We start from the raw sequence: 18576 nt of genomic DNA on the forward strand, positions 1-18576 counted from the left end.
AACCGAAAAAATCAATATTCACAGAAAGCACGGCAGGTCATCTTTCTCGAGGTTTATAACAAGTGTATAGAAAATTGGATTAAACGTTGTCAAATTTGATCACCTAATCACATGACCGCAAACTTTTCGACTTATAACAGAAGGAATGTTAGTTGTTTTAATGGGCCCTCGTTATAATGAAATTGAATTCATATTTTTTTTATCTACAAGTACTTGTAAGCAGAGTGTCGACCTATTTATAAATTTTCGTGACTTTGTAAAATTATAATACACTTTTTGTTCCTTTTTCCACATGTTGAAATCTCGCTTGACCAAATAATTTGAATCGTTATAGAAAGCAATTTGTCCAGTGGGGCTCTAACTGTCAATATATTTTAAAATGTTCCTTTGGATGACTAACACTTAGCGCAACATGTAAGGCGTGTTGTTGTTGTTGTAAGGTATAAAATCAGTTTTTTATTTTTCTGTTTTTTTACTATTATATTTTCAGCAATTCCGAGGGTTTGTTGCTGTTTTGGCAATTCGTATCGAACTGTAACATAAGTTAATTTAGTAGCGGGACGTTTTAGAGAAATATCTTAGCAGTGCAGTTAGTCTTAGTGTATACTCTTATTTTCATTATCTAGTGAAGCCTTTGTAGCAACATTAGTGAAAAATCCCTAGAATCCACTCATGCTGATTTTTCCGACCTTTTATCACGTTTTATTAAATTTAGCTGAGAATACGGTTGCAACCACTTCATGAAAATCAAAGAATGAAATACTACTTCAAGTCAGTTACGCTTCCTTTATAAATTCATGAGCAAAATAGATGTCAATCAGTGGCAGAGAACATAGTATGGTAGACACGAAACCATGACAACCACTAAAAATTAAATTATCGCAAAAAATTTCACATACCATATACAAACATATATAATCATAGGTTCATGTATATAATCATAGTAGGTCAATACCGATTTTTAAAATTAAATCAATGTGGTGAAAACATAATGTACCGCAAAAAAGGTCTGTCTACCGCATGATATCCTACATCAACGGCCGCACCAACAGCTAACCGAGATCTAAGAAAATCACTTAATCTCACCCCAACTCCCAGCTCCACACGCAAACGTCATCAGTTAATAGCGATTGATTCGAATTGAGATGAGACTATTTCCAACACATTATGCATGAAAGTTGCTGCTACTTATTGTATACTTATGTGCACAAGTACTTTTGAAATACTTAGAAGTAATGTTGTTAAGATTTCTTTGATACAATGATTTGAGAAAAATAGATGTGAAAAAGGCACAACTAAAGCCAACTTGACTTGAATGCCGGAAATAAGCCGGGTAAAGAATGAAAAGGAAGAGATAAGAAATAGTTGTGGACATGAAATGTGAAGAGACGTGCCACATACCACCTACATATGAAGGACTGAGACTTGCACTTATGGTTGTGGTTGTGCGAGAAGTGAGAGTCATGCCGGCGCAGCCAGCTAGGCAGAAAAGTAGAAAAGCAGAAAAGTTGACAGCAATGGGAGGGAAAAGTCAGAAATGAAGGAAAATAGTCAGAAATGTTGTCAGAGGTTGTCAGGAAAAGTACTTTGTTAGCTCTGTTATTCTCACGGTCGATTGACTATACACAAAGTGGTTAACTTTTGGACCGCCTTGCGCGTTGTGGCACACACGTACCTATACACCAATACAGAGAAATACACCTATTAATGGCACGACTGACCTTTTTTCTGCCATAGCTTGACATGCCACCGCCTTGACTCTTGTGTGACTGCAAGTGGCGTATGAATGAAATAATGAATGAGTCAATGAGTGACTGCAATGTGCTCGCATACGTTTGCTCATTTGTTGTGTAAATGCACACGAGTACCATATGCCCTGTGCATGTATATGTGTGTGTGTGTGTGCGGTTGTGTCCTTTTTTAATTGGAAATATCAATCACAGTCATGGGATTAAGTGACATTAGCGTGCAAAGTGGCGACGCCGATTTCAGCCACGATGACTTGGTGATTGCGTTGCCACGATTAAATCCAGTGTTGCCGGTAGTCAGTCGTCATTTAACAAAAACGACACAGTTACTATGTTGCAACGCGGCAAATGAGTTTGTTAATTCACCGTGTTCGGTCTGTTGAGGCGCATTGTTGCCGCTAACGACAGCTAGCCGTGTAGGTGCTAACATACGAAATGATCTGATGCATTATATAGCCCCCTTGCATATAGGTTTGTATGTATGTGTATTTCTTTGAGTGCTCTAGACTGTCCAATAATGTGCGCTTTTCATGCTTTCCGTCTGCCGTCCAATCTACCGGCCATTTGTTGGCATATCTGCCGCGTGTCAGTGTGGGTCATTTGCGCCATGGTCTCAGCGCCTCGCTCGACGATTCGTGTGAATGCTCCAAATGAGCTTTGTTTTGTTGCAATTTCTTTTGTTTCTGCTCCGCACTCTTCGTTACGTACTGGATAGCACCGTTGTGATGTTAATTAGCACCATTAAAGCAGTAACTTTTTCTCCGTTTTAATTTTTCTATTTTTTTTTTTTCGTGCTAGATGTTTGTTCACTTGGAAGTAAAGCTTTTTGTTCATTGTTATTCGTTCATTCTGTCTTTTTTAATTGAAGTGGCACACTTGAGGAGGTCTCATCACTAACATAGAATGGCCAAGCGACATAAATGCGCTTACAGTTATGCGGGAAAAAATAGTATTTATTTATTCAATTAAAGTTTGTAAGTAAAAAACGTTTTCTACTACAAAATAACAGTTTTATACAAACTTTTTAATTTATAAACTATGTTCTTCGTCTTATTTATTATATAATGATAGAGGTTTTATCCTTAATCCTAGTTGTCAAAAACTTTGCAATTTGCCCAAAAAAATAAAATTGCTAATTATTCGTATCATAAACTATTTTCCATGACCGCTCTGGTCCATCATTATTCCCTGAATGGGATATATTAAGTTTGTCACAAAGTTTTTAACGCCTAGAAGGAAATCCTATAAAATGCTTGTATACATATTATATATACAAATGATCAGCGTGACGAGCTGAGTCGATTTAAACATGTCCGTCTGTCTGTCTGCCTGTATATACGCGATCTAGTCAGTCAGTTTTTGGGATATGGATCTGAAATTTTGCATATGTCATTTTCTTCAGAAGAAGCTGCTAATTTGTCGAAAGCGCTGATGTCGAATAATCATTATAATGAGCAAAATAATGACTTCCGCTTTTAATTTAGTTTAAAATTTTCGATTGGGTTGCATATAGCTGCCATAAAAACTGAATGATCACAGTCAAGTTCTTGTATGCGAAACTTTTTATTTTGGTAGAATGTCTTTACAAAATTTAGCATGAATTATTGTCCATGGCAATGGTACTATCTCCATACAAATGGTTTAGATCTGTTCACTATAGTATATAAAACATAGGTATAGTATATGCAAACTGAACGATCAAAACCGAGTTCTTGTGCGGTACATTTTTTTATTTGATAAGATATATATCTTCATGAAATTTAACATGGATTCGTGTTCATTGCAACGAAACATTTTTCGGAGAATTTCTCAGATCAGACCACTATAGCATATAACTGTCAAACAAACTGGTCGCTCAAAATCAAGTTCTTGTATAGAAACATTTATATTTGTGAAGGCTTTTGTAGCTTCGCTTCAACCAGAGTTGATATTTTTTCGTTTTTTTTTTATTGGTTATTCACTGATTGAAAACACATTTCTTTGCTGATACATTTTTTCCGAGATTCGGTCTTACTAATAATCTAAACTTTTCCTTTGTTCATTTCTGCAGTAGCTATTTTATACAACAACTTTCAGTACTAGAACCTAACCTTGCAAGCTTTTATTATCGGGTTCTAAGAACTTTCATATACTAAGTAGAGATAGCTATTGCCACAGGTTTTATTGAACATCATTATAGAGCTTTCATTTAAACTTATGAAGATTTGGCTGTTAATACTTAACTGTGCTTCTAACCAGGTCTTTAGTTTTTTAGAGGTAATTTAAGGAGATATAATAATTTGATGGCTACTTTTCAAAAATTTGTCATTAACCACATGTCACATAATACAATTTACAATAGATACTCGGTAGGTAAAACCGCAGATTTTGTTAGAAAAATGGGGTCATACAAATTTTTCACCATGCCAGTGGAATTTATAGCATTTAAAATCCTCCACTTTTTCCTTTTCTCCACACTTTTCGAAACACACAGTTATTTCAACTTAATTTCAATTTTCCTGCGCACCAGTGTATTTAGCAAAGTCTGTAACAGTATTCGTATGCAGGGTATACTTGGGCGTCTACGTCTACAGTGCTGCCTGCCACTGACTTTCCATTGTCAAGGTGAAGTGCCGTGAATTTCACAGTGAAGTTTTAATGGACTTTAAATGATTTTCCGCCCTTTTGGCGTGTAAATGATGGCCACACAAATCTGCAGGCCACGCTTTAACTACCAGCGTTCGTATAAAGACATCGCCTGTCTGTTTTTGATTTTTGCACTCATTCATTATATTATTTTTATTGCTTCTCAAGTAGATTTTCGTAGAATTTTAAACTCAACGTTGTTGTTTGTTTGTAAATATGTACGTATATTTATGCTGCAGGTTTTGTGGCACACACAGTTTGTTGCCATTTCGATGGTTATTGCGGTGAGAAGACATAACAAAAAAACAGTATTAAATAAACTAAAGAGCAGGAAAATGATTATTTAATAAAAACCGTAAACGCCTGTTGAAATTACTCGAATTTCCAATTTGATTGTTTTTGCTTAGTGATTCGTGATTATATTTTCATTTTCACTCAGCAGCAGCAACAAATTTATTTTCGTTGGCATTAATTAAAGCAAAGTAAACTCTTATTACGCAAAGTGCATGAAAACAACAAATAATGAAAGAAAGATTCACACACACACATACATACATATATATATGGTATATATTTATATATTTTTGTATATTTTATAAGTTTTATAAGTGTATATGTGTTTGGGCATTTATCTGTTGCTGCCACTGCTGCTGACAATGACTTTTATGTGTTTACTTAATTGCCGACACTTTTGTTGCATGCCACCAGCATTTGCTATTGCCCGATAATTCTCTAAAAGGCCACAAAAGGTTTATTGCATTTTGAAAAGTAAGCAAAATGAAAACGCACAAAAATGTGCTAAGAAATCTTAAACTGAATGCAAAGCGAAATTAAAAAGAAATAAACATTTTGTTGCTGTAAACATGAAGCACTCTTGAACTTAGCAAACACAAAACGAAGAAAAAACTAAACAAAGCAATAACTACATTGGAACTAAAAAAGTCGTAAAAATCCGCTTATCAACTTGAAAAGGATTCATAAAAGTTGTGGCAAAGAATTTAAAATCCATTTACCATAAAAATCTAGCCACATACGGCGTAAGTAAGTAAACAAAACTACATACCTAAACTCACAGGGTCACTACCATCTTAATTTGAAACTATAACAGTTTGATGGTCGGTTAACGTCAATCTCATATCTGCACAGAGATAAACATTTACATTGGCTCGCTTGATCCGCTCCATTTTACGCACTGACAGCTGTCAGTGTTGAGGCTTTTCGTCGCATAGCCAGCGAAACACACAATCAAAAGCGGACAAGAGATGTGCAGTGATACTGAAGAGTAAGTGTACCTGCATTAGTCGCAATTTTGTTCGTGAGTTTATTCTTCGAACCTGGACTCTAATTGCGGAATCTAAAATACTGGCAAAATGACTTTTAAAAGTATACTTCTCAAGAGGCTCGTTGCCGTCGCATAAAATAATGAATACTTTTCATTTGAGCTTTGACTTTTATAAATAATATTATTATGAATTTATTTTTATATATAATCCAATTTCCTCTGAAATTTGTGCTCCACAAATATGCCTAGGTATTTGCGGAAATCTATAGTTATAGTAATTATATAGTTATATAATTTAATAATATTAATTTATAGCCTCGATTTTCCACTTTTTAGTTTTCATAAAAATCGGACGAACAGTACAACAGACAGGTAGACAACAAATACCTTTTACTTTGATTTCGGGAAAATCATGCTCTTACAATCCGCTCTTATGTGACATCTTTAAAATGGGTCTCTCATATCTCTTATTCTCCATTAACCCTTCTTATCTTCTCACACCTAGAACGACAGTGGACGAGTAAATATAAGGGGGATTAAATGGAGAGAATTCATGCAATTATCCAAGATATAAATAAATATAAGAGTATTTTGATATACTTTACTTCGAAGCATTACGACTCCTACGAGATAGAAAAAAATGTGGTTCCCTAATGGAAAGCTTAGAGAAGCAAAATTAAGAGGACTCATGATTTTTCTTTCTCCCTAGATAAATACTTTTACCGTAAATTCTAAACTAAAGTTCTATCATCAGTATAACAAAAACACTGTGCAAGTTTCAAGAGTTTTCTTATTAGGGTTGAGTATAAAAGGTTTGTAATACTCTGAAAAAAAAGTCGGGTCCCTCTTAAATTTATAAAGAAATGATCAGCGTGACCAGTTTTCAGATAACGATCTGAAACTTTGCATACGTCCTATTCTCCCCAAGGTGCAGCAGTTTATTTTTTTATAGCTTTTAATAAATTTTTGTAGGTAGTCTGGAAAAATGTCTACGAATAGTTACATACCTCACCATAACCTCACACTCTATAGGGTAGTTTAAAGACACAATTGCTTACCATATTTTTTTGTTATGTCCAATGTGAGACACTTAAGCGTTGATAAAATACCATAATCACGGAACAGAAACATTAAAAATCAATTAAAGATTATTACTATCAGCATTTTTTTCTTAAAATGAAAAAAAAAAAAACATAAAAAGTGCGTTTGTGTAAATAAAATGTGTTTACATTGTTGCCACATTCTTTGTTCAGCACATAAATGTGTGTCTAAAGCAAGTTAATTGTGGATTAGGAGTGAATAATTTCAGCCATTTGTCACGTTTGTGAGTCATTAAAAATGATTGAGGTTTTTATGTGCGATAACAAAAAACGCACATGTGCTCATTACATAGCCGTTCGTTTAGTGTATCCTTTCGCACCGTGTGACTAATTGCGACGGTAATTCGTGCATTTTTGCTCAATAATATTTCTAATGAGCCAATGTTGTTATTAATACTGTTGTCTGGGCACCCACGTTGTTGTGCGAAACCAATTATTTTTCTCTTTCAGCATTTTTTCCAAGAAAGTACTACGGTTATTTTTAGATTTTCTATGTCTTAATTACCCATAGCTTGGTTATTATGGTCTAGTGGGTTTCTTTTATTTCCTAATCAGCAAATGGAATTTATTGTTTAAAAATCATGCTAAATTATAAGGTTGATCGACTTATTTTCAAATATGGCATTGCTACTGAATACTGTGCTGAATGCAATTAAAAATTTCCAAGTCAGAAGTTCGGACATAACTTTCGTCAGTTTATTTGTTATAAACCGTTCTTGTGGCAACACTGAATTAAACCTGCATTTATGTTTTAAAGATTTTTTTTTTTAACTTTCTAAATCAAAATTTTATTTCAATTTCAAGAGTTAGAGAGATTGATATAAAATCCTTTAGCACTTAAAATATGATGCTGTGTGCTATTAGCCATCAACATATTTGGTATAGAGGAAGCGAAAAAAAATTACTGATATTCAATAACTTTTAACTATTGTAGAGTATTTCTTACAATTTTAATTCAGTTAGTCACGACTAACTAGAATTATTGTCTAATTGCTTCCATATTCTGTTACCAGCGCTAAATTACACCTTACGGAATCTGCTCGTAATCCAAAAATCTTAATATTCCCTGAAGGTCAATTAAACTAATTCGCACATAAATCCAAATTGGCCCCAAAAACATTTCCCTTTTCCTTATTTTTCTTAACCAACAATAAGAATTATATTCGGTCACAAAATTAATGGCATATTTAGCATCTATCTAAGAGATAAATATCGTAAAACGACACAATTGAAAGCATGCAAATAATCCCGTGACAAATAAGATTTCCACATGCAACATTTCTTACAGAAAAGTAAATAAATAAATAAACACAAGAAAAAGTAAACATTTTCGTATAAATTTCATTTAGCTTTCAACACCCACACAATGTTGCCATTTCCGCTTTTCAAATGTGTAAATATACTTTTCGTATAAGTACTTTTGTATGTCTTCATGGATTTCCTATGACAAAGCAATAAAAATAAAAACAAGTCATAACCACAAAAACCGAAGAATTTATAATTTTTGAACACAAAGAAATATTTATATGTGTTGCCGTATGTGTCGGTAATAAATTGTGTAAATAGACACACACACGCACAGTTGGCAGTTTGTGTGTGTTTATAATGCCTTTTGATGGATTGCAAAAAGTTAGCTGAATGAAAATTGTGAAAATTGAACAAACCACAATTTTACAAATCTCATAAGCGCCGGAACTCAAAAGGGAGGTGTAAAAGTGAGTCATAATAGCGCACAGACAAACGTACAAGTCGGCATACTGGTCATTGAGTGCAATAAAAAATTTAGTGATTCACTGTGGTACTACTTTTATATTGAACTTGAAAGTGAGTGAATTCTTACTGACAGAAAAAAAAATAAAGACTTTTCTAGATTTAGTTGAAAGCATAGCTAGTGGTAGAATGGAAAACTATATTTGTTATAAACAAGCTCTAAAGATCTAGGGTATAAAAGCAAGTTTGACTAATAAATATAGTTACATATAGAGAGATATAGAACATAGATCATCGGGTAGTCAGATTTGTATGGATGCGTACAAAGTTCTTAAAAGGCTTTAATAGAATCTAGACCTTCTTAACAGGCCTGTTGATTTCTAGAAGACATTATGGGACATTTTCAAGGGTGGTAAGAGTTCTTTAGTGATACAAGTTACAAAATTAATTTATTATTTTAAGGGAACGCTATTAAGATACAAATGTTTCATATTTTTCACTGGATAGGAGTGTATTACAAGGTTTTTTTTTTGTAAACTGGCTCAATTAGGTAAGTTCGGTAAGGTTAAAACCAGGAGCTTATTTTGCTGACGGAGATAATGGTAATCCCACCTAGATAATTGAAACTGATTTAATTTGGATACCAAACTGTTAGAAATGTATCAAGAAGCTATTATGCAACCTAGTACTACTTTGAGCCTAAGAAAGAACTTTGGCGGAAAAACCCTCTCAAAAGGATTTTCCTTTGAAATATGTTTCAGAATTAAATACGATTTCTGACCGCCATATGATGTAACTAGTACACCCCCAAAAATCATAGCTTCTTATGTGTGCGCCTGTAGTCGAGAATTGACTGCCAATTTTCCACACCAACAAACACACACACCCTATACCGGCACACAAATCTCCATTGGCTTTGATTATTATTGCCATTGCAATGTTTGTTGATATATGAGTATGCTTGTGAAGTGAAAATCCCAAAGATATCATAAAATATTATACACTGACCACCAAGTAGAGCAACAACAACAGGCACAACAATAATACGAGCGAAAACAGCAAATAGCAATCTCAGCAATAATAAAGGAGTAACTCACAAGAAGCATATACGTAAATAAGTATGGATGTTGCATTGTACTTGCAGTACTTTTATCTACTCGAACTGTGGCAACGGCACATGAGTGTGGCAGGCATACATAAGTATACACTGAAACACACAGGAAGTTGTTGCAAGTGGCAGTTGAGGTGTACGAGTTGCAACTCAAAAGTCTTGTGTAACGGTTAATGCGGAGTGTGCGGTGAAGTTGGCGGCGAAGGGAAGTCGTTTAATTTATGAACATGCTCATAACTCTTTGACTTGGTGCCACATGCAGAGTGTGAGCAGCAGTCGGTGGGCGAAAAGGCAGGAAGACACACACACATTCACACAAACAAATATGCACTGTCGCGTGCGTGTCGGCATTCACAGATTGTCCATTCAGTTGTAAGCGTATATGTATGTATATGCTAGATGCCTGTGTGTGCGTGTGTAAGCCCCAGTGACAATTTAAATGGTCTCTACGGTGCATGGTGTTTTGACTCCAACAAAGTCGGCCGAGTCCGTTGTGAGTCAATGAGGATACATTAAAAGAGTGCCTAAGGGGTAAGGGGCAAATTATTGCACATATCAAAAACATATACACACTCAAAGCTTGTTTTTGGCCGAGCATATGAAATGTTGGCCAAAACTTTACCCTTCTTGTTATTGCTGTTGTTGTGATTATTGTTTGGGTCTTTTCTCGTGCTACGGCTTTCGCTTTTGTTACCAATGACTTTGATGTGTGCAATTTTATTGATTTACTGAGCAAGCGTGACCGACCGAAACGAATTGTATTCACATGCCATGTTTTGTATATAGTGTCTGCGTTTGTATTTGTGCTTAGTGAATTAAATAAACTTTTCTATAAATGCGAATTGATAATGTTAAGCGTGCATAAAGAAGCCTTTGGGGTTTGTTGTTTGATGTCTTTCATACCACTGCCTTTTGTTACTTATGTTTATTACAGTAAACTTGGTTTGAATGGTGTAGCGGAATAGATAGTTGTCCGGACATGTGTGAATATCAGTTAAGGATCAAATAAATATCCATACCCACTGTAGTTTTGTTAACTGTTAAGAATGCCTATTCGTAAATTTTAGTTATAAAAACTCTTCATGGCCTTTAGTGGTAGTCGAGCATTCAACTAGCTATCTAGTAATCATTTTACAAGTTTATAAGTCTTTAATTCTCAATAATATAAAATTTTTTTTTGTTTTTTTTACAAATGTAGTGAACCCTATGGTAGTGGAAAAGCAGTTCAATCTGAATAATCTGTACGGAGGTTGTAGTATTTTCTTAGAATATAACCATAACAAGAACTTGATTTCGATCGATCAGTTTATAATGCATATATAGCATATAGGGGTCCAATATCGACGGTTTCAAAGAATGAGCAGACTCCTGATATCTCCAGATATCTCAAATATTGTGGAACTAGTTTTCATATATACAGACGGGCAGAGAGACGGGAATGACTAAATCGACTCCGCTTTTGTCGCTGATCATGAATATGTATATTTTATAGGTTCTCCGACGTTTCCTTCGGCGTGTCACAAACTTCGTGGCAAACTTCAGGGTATATTAAATTTAGGATATAATAAAATGATATGAAAGCAACAACAAAGCCACCGAGTTGAATTTGATACGTACTCTCTTGTACGGATACCTCTTTAAAGTGTAATCTAGTTTCTTCATTGCTACAGAGTGTACAGATCTTAGACAAAGATAGACAACGAAAACCGCTTCTTTCGCCGATAATGTCGAGATAGTCATGTGGTCAAATATCGCAGATGAAAATTTAATCTAGTCCTTATAAAAGGATGAGTTCGTGCAAATATTTACTTGTAAAAAAATATACAAGTATATATAAATATATGTTTATGTTTTGGCTATACAGGCCCAATGTTTGTCAAATAGTATCGAGGTTGTTCCATAAATGTTTTCATACTCATATTTCTTACTAATATATTTTCATACTATAAACATATAATATATTATACATATATACTTATAATTTACCTAAAATATTTTTCCATCCTACAAAAAGTGGCCGTTTGACAGTTCTCTCTGAGTATTATTTATATTTTATGTCTGCATTCGAAAGTCATTAGTGAGCTTGTCATTTAATCTGAAAATTGTGTACAATTTTCTCAGTTTATATTACTTTAACCAAAATCACTAAATTGCAGTATTTTCTTTGATCCACAAACTGTTCTTCTGTAACTAATAATGTTCTAATAAACAAAAATAAATATTTAACAGTTCTTATAAATCCGCAACCACAATAAGTTAATTCCTCCAATAATTGCTCTTTTTGTTATTTTTCTTACAGCTTTCCATGTGTGTGGACCACAAATCTTAGAAATTGAAGGATTTACGACTTTTCGAACACAAAGTGAATGTGAGACAAATAAAAGAGCAAAGAGTGACGTATTTTCAAAGGAAAAATATAATGCCAAGTTGAATGCAAAACAAAACAATAACAAAAAGCAACATGAAACAAATGAACTACTGAGAAATGGCTGTCAGTGATGTGTTTGATGATACTTTAATTATAGCTAAAAATATTAAAACAACAATTGTGCGTGTGTGTGTTTGAATGCGTCTGCTGGTGTTGGAGCGGTGAGCTCAAAGGCAACATTTCATTCACTAGCTATTCACTACAACGACCGTGTGTGCCGTGCAGCGCCTTGATTTCTTTAATGTGATTTTTCTTGAATTTCTTTGAGCGCAATACAACCATAATAAAATGTCATTAGTGTCAAGAAATGATGAAAAATTGTGCGCGCAAAATATACTCGACAAGTGCTGCTGCTGCTGCTGCTGTGTAATTCAAAAAGTCACGTAAAAATAAGCTGCAGTGAGTCGGTGAAAAGAAAGGGAAAGAATGAAAGAAAATAAAAGTCAAAAGCAAAAGGAGTGAAAAGTGCGCCACGACAGCGCGGTGTAGTGTAGCAGAGCGGTGCGCGGCGGTATGCCGGCATGAGTAGGATAATACAGTGTGATTAATAACCAAAAACAAAACAGAAAGAGCGGACAAAAAAGCGTGGAATGAGCGCCGAGCGTTAATGCGAGTTGACCACCGATCACCGTTTTGCACTTAATACAACCGGAAACGGATATACCTATATATTACGTGCAGGGCAAGCAGCCTAAAATGTTATTAATAATATCTAATAATAAATGTTTGTATATTTTTTGTGTAATTACAGGCTAACCAGTTTATTAAAGAAAAAATAAGAAAAAATACAGTGAAAAAATGTGTTAAAAGTGAAATACAAAATATGAAATCAAAGAAAAGTCTTCAAATTCCATTAAAAAAGAAAAGGTAGAAAGGAAGCAAAACGAATTGTGATCAAAACAGGCAGCGGTGCACAAAGTAAAGCTGCAAGCGAAAAAATGCGTATATAAAAATTACGCGAATCCAATAAAAACGAGCATATATCGTTGAGTCAAAGTGGTATAAAGTAAAAAATATTAATCAAATAAATATAAAAAAAAAACAACTGCAACAGCAATAAGAGCACGCAGTTGGCAGCTACCACCTCGCCAGCTTACTACTTCACAGCGTCTCGCAGCATCCTTGCTACTTCGACTCCACAACAACCAATTCCAAGCATTGAGTCAGTGACTGCCACAACAACAAGAACCGCGCTGACAATCTCGCATTCATCCACATCTTCAGCAACTTATTGAGCAGCGCTTGCCACCGACTTCGTTGTCAACTTCAACTCCAGCGCCGTCGTCGCTGTTGCTGTCGCCGTCGCTTTAACTCTGACTGCGACTGTGACTCTAAAATGGTCAAAATGGAATTTCTTAAAAGGAAACATTTTTCATTGTGGATTATAACGACATTTGTACTCGTGGCTGGCATTTTGGATGGTTGCGTCGGATTGCAGGGCGTACCGACATGGATGTAAGTTGCACATTTATATATATGCATATATATTTTATTTATATTTCTATTTGTATGCGTACGTGTATATACATAGTGTCATATTAATTCTCGTTGCTATTTTCAACCAGCGGCGACGCATTTTCCTTATTATTCCTTTTTGCGCACGCGCAGACTGGTGTTAAATGCACGTAAATCCATATATCACTCTTTATTTTTATTTTGCGCTTTCATGTTAAGCTTTAAGAATGTGCTGCATTTACTGTGAAGTGTGAAAGCATTGTGGAAGACGACAACAAATTTGTAACTGCTTGCTGAAAATCTGAATAATTGCTTCGCTAATGCCCGTTAAAATGCTGAAAATGTGGGAGTTTACACAAAAATGGGATAGCAGACGAGGACACAACAAAGAAAGCCATTTGCAATGTCCGTGGGGCAATTAGTAATTTGGCTAAGAAATGTTACATTACGGTTATATATTTATTTTATTATATGATCGTAACCGAAAATAGAATTTCGATAACGATACTCGAATTGATAATGATATCGATGATATTACCCGAAAATAATAGATTTTTAGGCTTTTAGTGCATTTATGCATTTATGCCTTTGTTAATATTTTATTATTATTATGGCCTCAATCGACTCAAGAAGTATTTCTCTATTTCCACCTATGTAAGTGAGGTTATTCACAGAGACACTTAGTAACCTAACTGCATATTCTATGTCACTCTCACAATAGCTTTTAAGATTGGATTGGATTTCGAAACACAATTTTTTGCAAATAAAATTATAATAATAGGAGCAAGTATATTTTCTTTTTAAGTTATGAGGTATTTTTATTTAAATTTATCTTCAAAAAAAGTTTGTCTGTAAATTTTTAATACTAAAAAAAAAAAAATAAATGAACAACGAGTTTGTTTGAAATTTTGGGTTTCCAATGGATTCAAGGCTACGGAATCGTTGAAAATGTTGCTGCAGTGTTTTCGGGAGTCTACTGTATTACGACTTATCCACGCACCAATACATTTTTGTTAATATTTTGGGTATGAAGCGTGTCAATGCTAGAATCGTACCGAAATAGCGAAATATTTGAAAACCTAAGGACCCTTCATTTATCCTGAAGGCCATCTCAGCCGACTCTTGAAGCAATTGTATGGGAAATTGGATTATGCGTTGGCATGCTTGTATTGGCTCAGAAGCTTACTTCAAAGGCAATACTTATTGAATATTTTTGTCAGTACGCATCAAATTTGATCAGATTGTAGTCTACTGGAAATTTCTTTTGAGTTAAGGGCACTTCAGATGGAAGAAAATACTCATATGTGTTCTCTCAGCAATGCATTCTCTTTCCTCTTTAACAATTTTATTGAAATGTCTTGATGGTTGTAGAGCGCCATGTGTATGATCCTTGCTTACAAATTTTTTGTTGAGAAACATTTTCATAAGAGCTTACAGCAGTATTTAATAGTTTCATAGCTCGACTCTACACAGTTTATTACACTTGTAGCATACTTGTGACGTGGATTGAGTAAAATAATAGAACTTTTAATTAACAACTTTAAGCCAGCTTGTAAACCGATTATCCCGGCATACAAAATGGTACACAGTTTTCGCTTAATGCTCTCTTTTTAAAGCTACCACAAAATTTCTCACCTCGAGCAAAGTGGTATAACAACCCATAATAAAATATAATACATACTAGTAAATGCAATTAATTAGCAACTTTATGATTATAAGCTTTTAAAACGTACAAATTTTCTAAATTCCTTCCAAAACGTTTTATTGCTTATGCGAACACATACAAATGTACACCGAAGCTTTGTACTAAATCGCTGGATATTTATTTTATTTCATGCAACAAAATCCATGTGCGTCAGTATGTGTGTGTGTGAGTAGTAGTCAAGCAACTGCAATGCATTAGAAAAAGACTTTCTTTATCGCTCCCCATGCGCCGCCGCTGCACTGCTCTGCTTCAATAACACACACACGCACACATACAAACAGAAAGAAATGTGGGGAACTTGCCAGAGCAAAGTCGAATAGAGCAGAGTAATCACGCACAGCATTAATTTGAAAATTTTATGATTTTAAGCAGCATCCCCTCCATCGGTGCTGTTAAGTGCGGTGATCACGTATGTATGTATGTATTTGTATGCATAGGTATTGCCGCTGGAAGCTACAACTTCGTGACTTGTGCGAGTTAGATGCTAAGTCCATTGTAGTGCTGCAGCTAACTTTTCTGGCGCATTAAAGCGCTTGGGTGCTATTAAACTGCTTGCTGTTGTTGTGCCAAAGCAGTGTGCAATGCGTAGCTTCTAATACCAATGCTATCGCTGTTGTTGTTGCAGCAATCGTATTGTTAAGTGGCATAGTTGAGCGGATCATGACACTTTGCTCCAGCTGTTATTTTGCTTTTGTGCTTTTACATCGTTTAATGTTGTTTTTGTTATTGTAAACATTGCCACAAATGCACTGTAACGCGCTGTTGCCACCAATCGGGTGCTAGCTAAATGCTGTCGGCAACACCAGATTTGTGGCCATAATCAAATTTAGTGCTTTATGTGCATATCGCATACTTATACACAAACACACATACATGCACATGCATCGCTTCTCATATCAGTTTATATTATCCATTGAAGGTGTGTAAGTGCACCACATATTTACAATTGGCCACGAGGCATGTAAGCGCATTACAACGCTGCCGGTCGCTTATATATCCATTTACTATATAGCTACATACATTTATATACGTATAGACTAAAGCATTTATCTCTGCTTGTCGCTGGTTTTTATGTGCATGCGTTATGGCTTACGGCTGCTGCAACAAGTGGTTGCACATACTGCATGCAATATGCGCGCTTGTGACATTGCGAGTGGCAAGGCCGTTTTGAGTGCTTGTTTCTGTTCTCATTACTATTGCTGCAAGCACGCCTTCTGGCAAACGATAATGACACTGTTAATTTGCTTGTTTTGCTGCGATTTTATGCGCTGTTAAATGTTCAATAAATTACTGGCGTGCGATGTGTTGTTGCTCGTTGTTGGTACTCAAGTGGGTGGTAATTTTCTACACCTACTGCATTTAGATATGTGGCCATTAAATGTATTGTATGTTGCTAATTTAACAATAATGTCTTGGTTTTCTGGATATTTAAAGGATTTTCTGCTACTATTTTGCATACTGAGATTATTTCAGAGTAACTTGTAAATTTTTAAAAGCTTGTTTGCTTATGAGTTAACTTTACTTTTGAACCCACTTATTCCTCAAAAATATTTTATAAACCAAAAGGACATTTTGACTTCTTTGAGACTTGATGCCCAAAACTAAATAGAAGGATTCGTGTTTATATATTATATTACTGTTATTTTTTTCTCACATTTTTTTTTATTGTTGAATGTCAAGAAAACACCGCTGAAATACTAATTTAACTTAAAAAAGTTTCTGACGCCAGTTGAATATATTCATTCATCATGTACAATGAAATATCTTCAGCGAAAATATTCCGTCTACAAGTTTTGTAACTGTTTTAGTTTTCCTAAGGATTAAGATCTAGATAAGGAATTATTGCTATACATAGTCGGTCCGCTGATATATTACAACATCATCTCGATTTTTATCCTAATAATTCTAATTATAAAATCACATATTTTATGTTTGTACAGACACCATTATTGTAAACTTTGTTTTATTAAAGTAAAAAAGAATTTTTACCAATCTGAACTTTTTAGCCCCGAATCTGTTAACCTTTTTACCCCTTAATATCAGTTTTAACCTTAGCATATAGACTTTGTTTCGTGCTTTTGTTATGCCATGAAAATCGATTAGTCAAGTCTATCTATCTGTGTATACGTGAATTAGTCAAAAGTTTTTGAGATATCATTCTGAAATTTTGCACAATTCTTGCCAAGAAGCTCATTTGTTGGAATCACCGATATTCGATCACTCTGGCATATCAAAACCAACTTCTCTGGACATATATAACATATAGCATATGGCTGCCACACAAACTGATCGATCAAAATCAAGACAAAGATCTTTTTTACACTTTAATGCAATAAAAAATGCACCGGTGGCGTATTATAATGTTTTTCCTTGCTTTGGTTGCACTTGAATATCCACAAAGTAAGTTAAGTAATAGAGTTAACAAGTAATCATGGTTATATTTTTTAATAATCTCAGTCGTACTCAGGATCAACATTTAAAGTATAGAGACATAATATGTGGTTAACAACTATTAAGTAATAAATTATTGTTTCTTCAACCCGTCTACTAGGCTCTCTGCATACTCGTAGTAAATTGTTTTTTCGAGCAGTCCGCATTTTCAAATCCAAAATTAATTCTATTATGATATCTTTGATCAGATCAAATATGATACTTCATATAAATGATTTGATACTCGATAAGTAATATCAAATTCTTTTGAAGTATTACCATTCTTGAGTAAGCTAATCTCTGTACTAAATTAATTTCAATTATTTTAACAGTTGAATAATTTCCAAACAAATTATTTGATATAATTATTTGGAGTCTTTCATTTCCTGATTATAAATGGTTATATAATTATAATTTCTTTATTGCTAACTCAGCAAACTAGCAGCCGGTAACGCGCCTTCAGATTTTGCTTAAGATAAAGACAAAAATTAGGTCAAGCATACTTGAGCTTAATTAGAAATGTTGATACGCAGGCATATATCTGCATACCTATCTACCTACTACTATAATTAATATTTGTGTGTGACTGCTACTAGCGTCAAGTCAGCGCGTACGCATACAATTTCAGTGCGTATTAATGAATTCATTAAGTATAATAGTATGCTTTCAGTTATGGTGAATATATACAAGTATGCTCTCTTACATGGGTGTATGTTTGTGTGAGCATCTGCAAATTGCTATAATTTTCACTAGTCAACAGCACAATATAATGCATGCATTCCTTTTCCATTTAACCAACTCACACTTGTGTAGATACTCACAATGCGGCTAAACTCTAGCTGCTGACATTAAGTGTAAAATATTGTAAACTAAAATGCCTAGAATGTGGTGTGCTGAAAGTTACTACGAAGGTTTGTAATCACCGGGTATTCAAAGTTGTTGGAGCTTACGCAAAGCGCTATATGAACTTGTGGAACGGCAC

At 34.6% G+C, this 18576-nt stretch overlaps 1 protein-coding gene across 2 annotated transcripts in view; it reads left to right on the forward strand.

Moving 5' to 3' along the window:
• Wnt5 (Wnt oncogene analog 5) overlaps positions 1–18576 on the forward strand; it is a 200203-nt gene that overhangs the window by 45852 nt on the left and 135775 nt on the right. The window contains exon 2 of one of the 2 annotated variants that reach the window (XM_014247383.3): positions 12756–13459. In XM_014247383.3, coding sequence (XP_014102858.2) covers positions 13341–13459 — 119 coding nt within the window. In that variant the 5' untranslated portion in view covers positions 12756–13340. Of the gene's footprint in view, positions 1–11875; positions 13460–18576 lie in introns of both variants that reach the window. The other variant, XM_036369975.2, reaches the window with a different exon arrangement.

This window comes from Bactrocera oleae, chromosome 4, assembly GCF_042242935.1.
Source record: "Bactrocera oleae isolate idBacOlea1 chromosome 4, idBacOlea1, whole genome shotgun sequence".
Taxonomy (NCBI): Eukaryota; Metazoa; Arthropoda; class Insecta; order Diptera; family Tephritidae; genus Bactrocera; species Bactrocera oleae.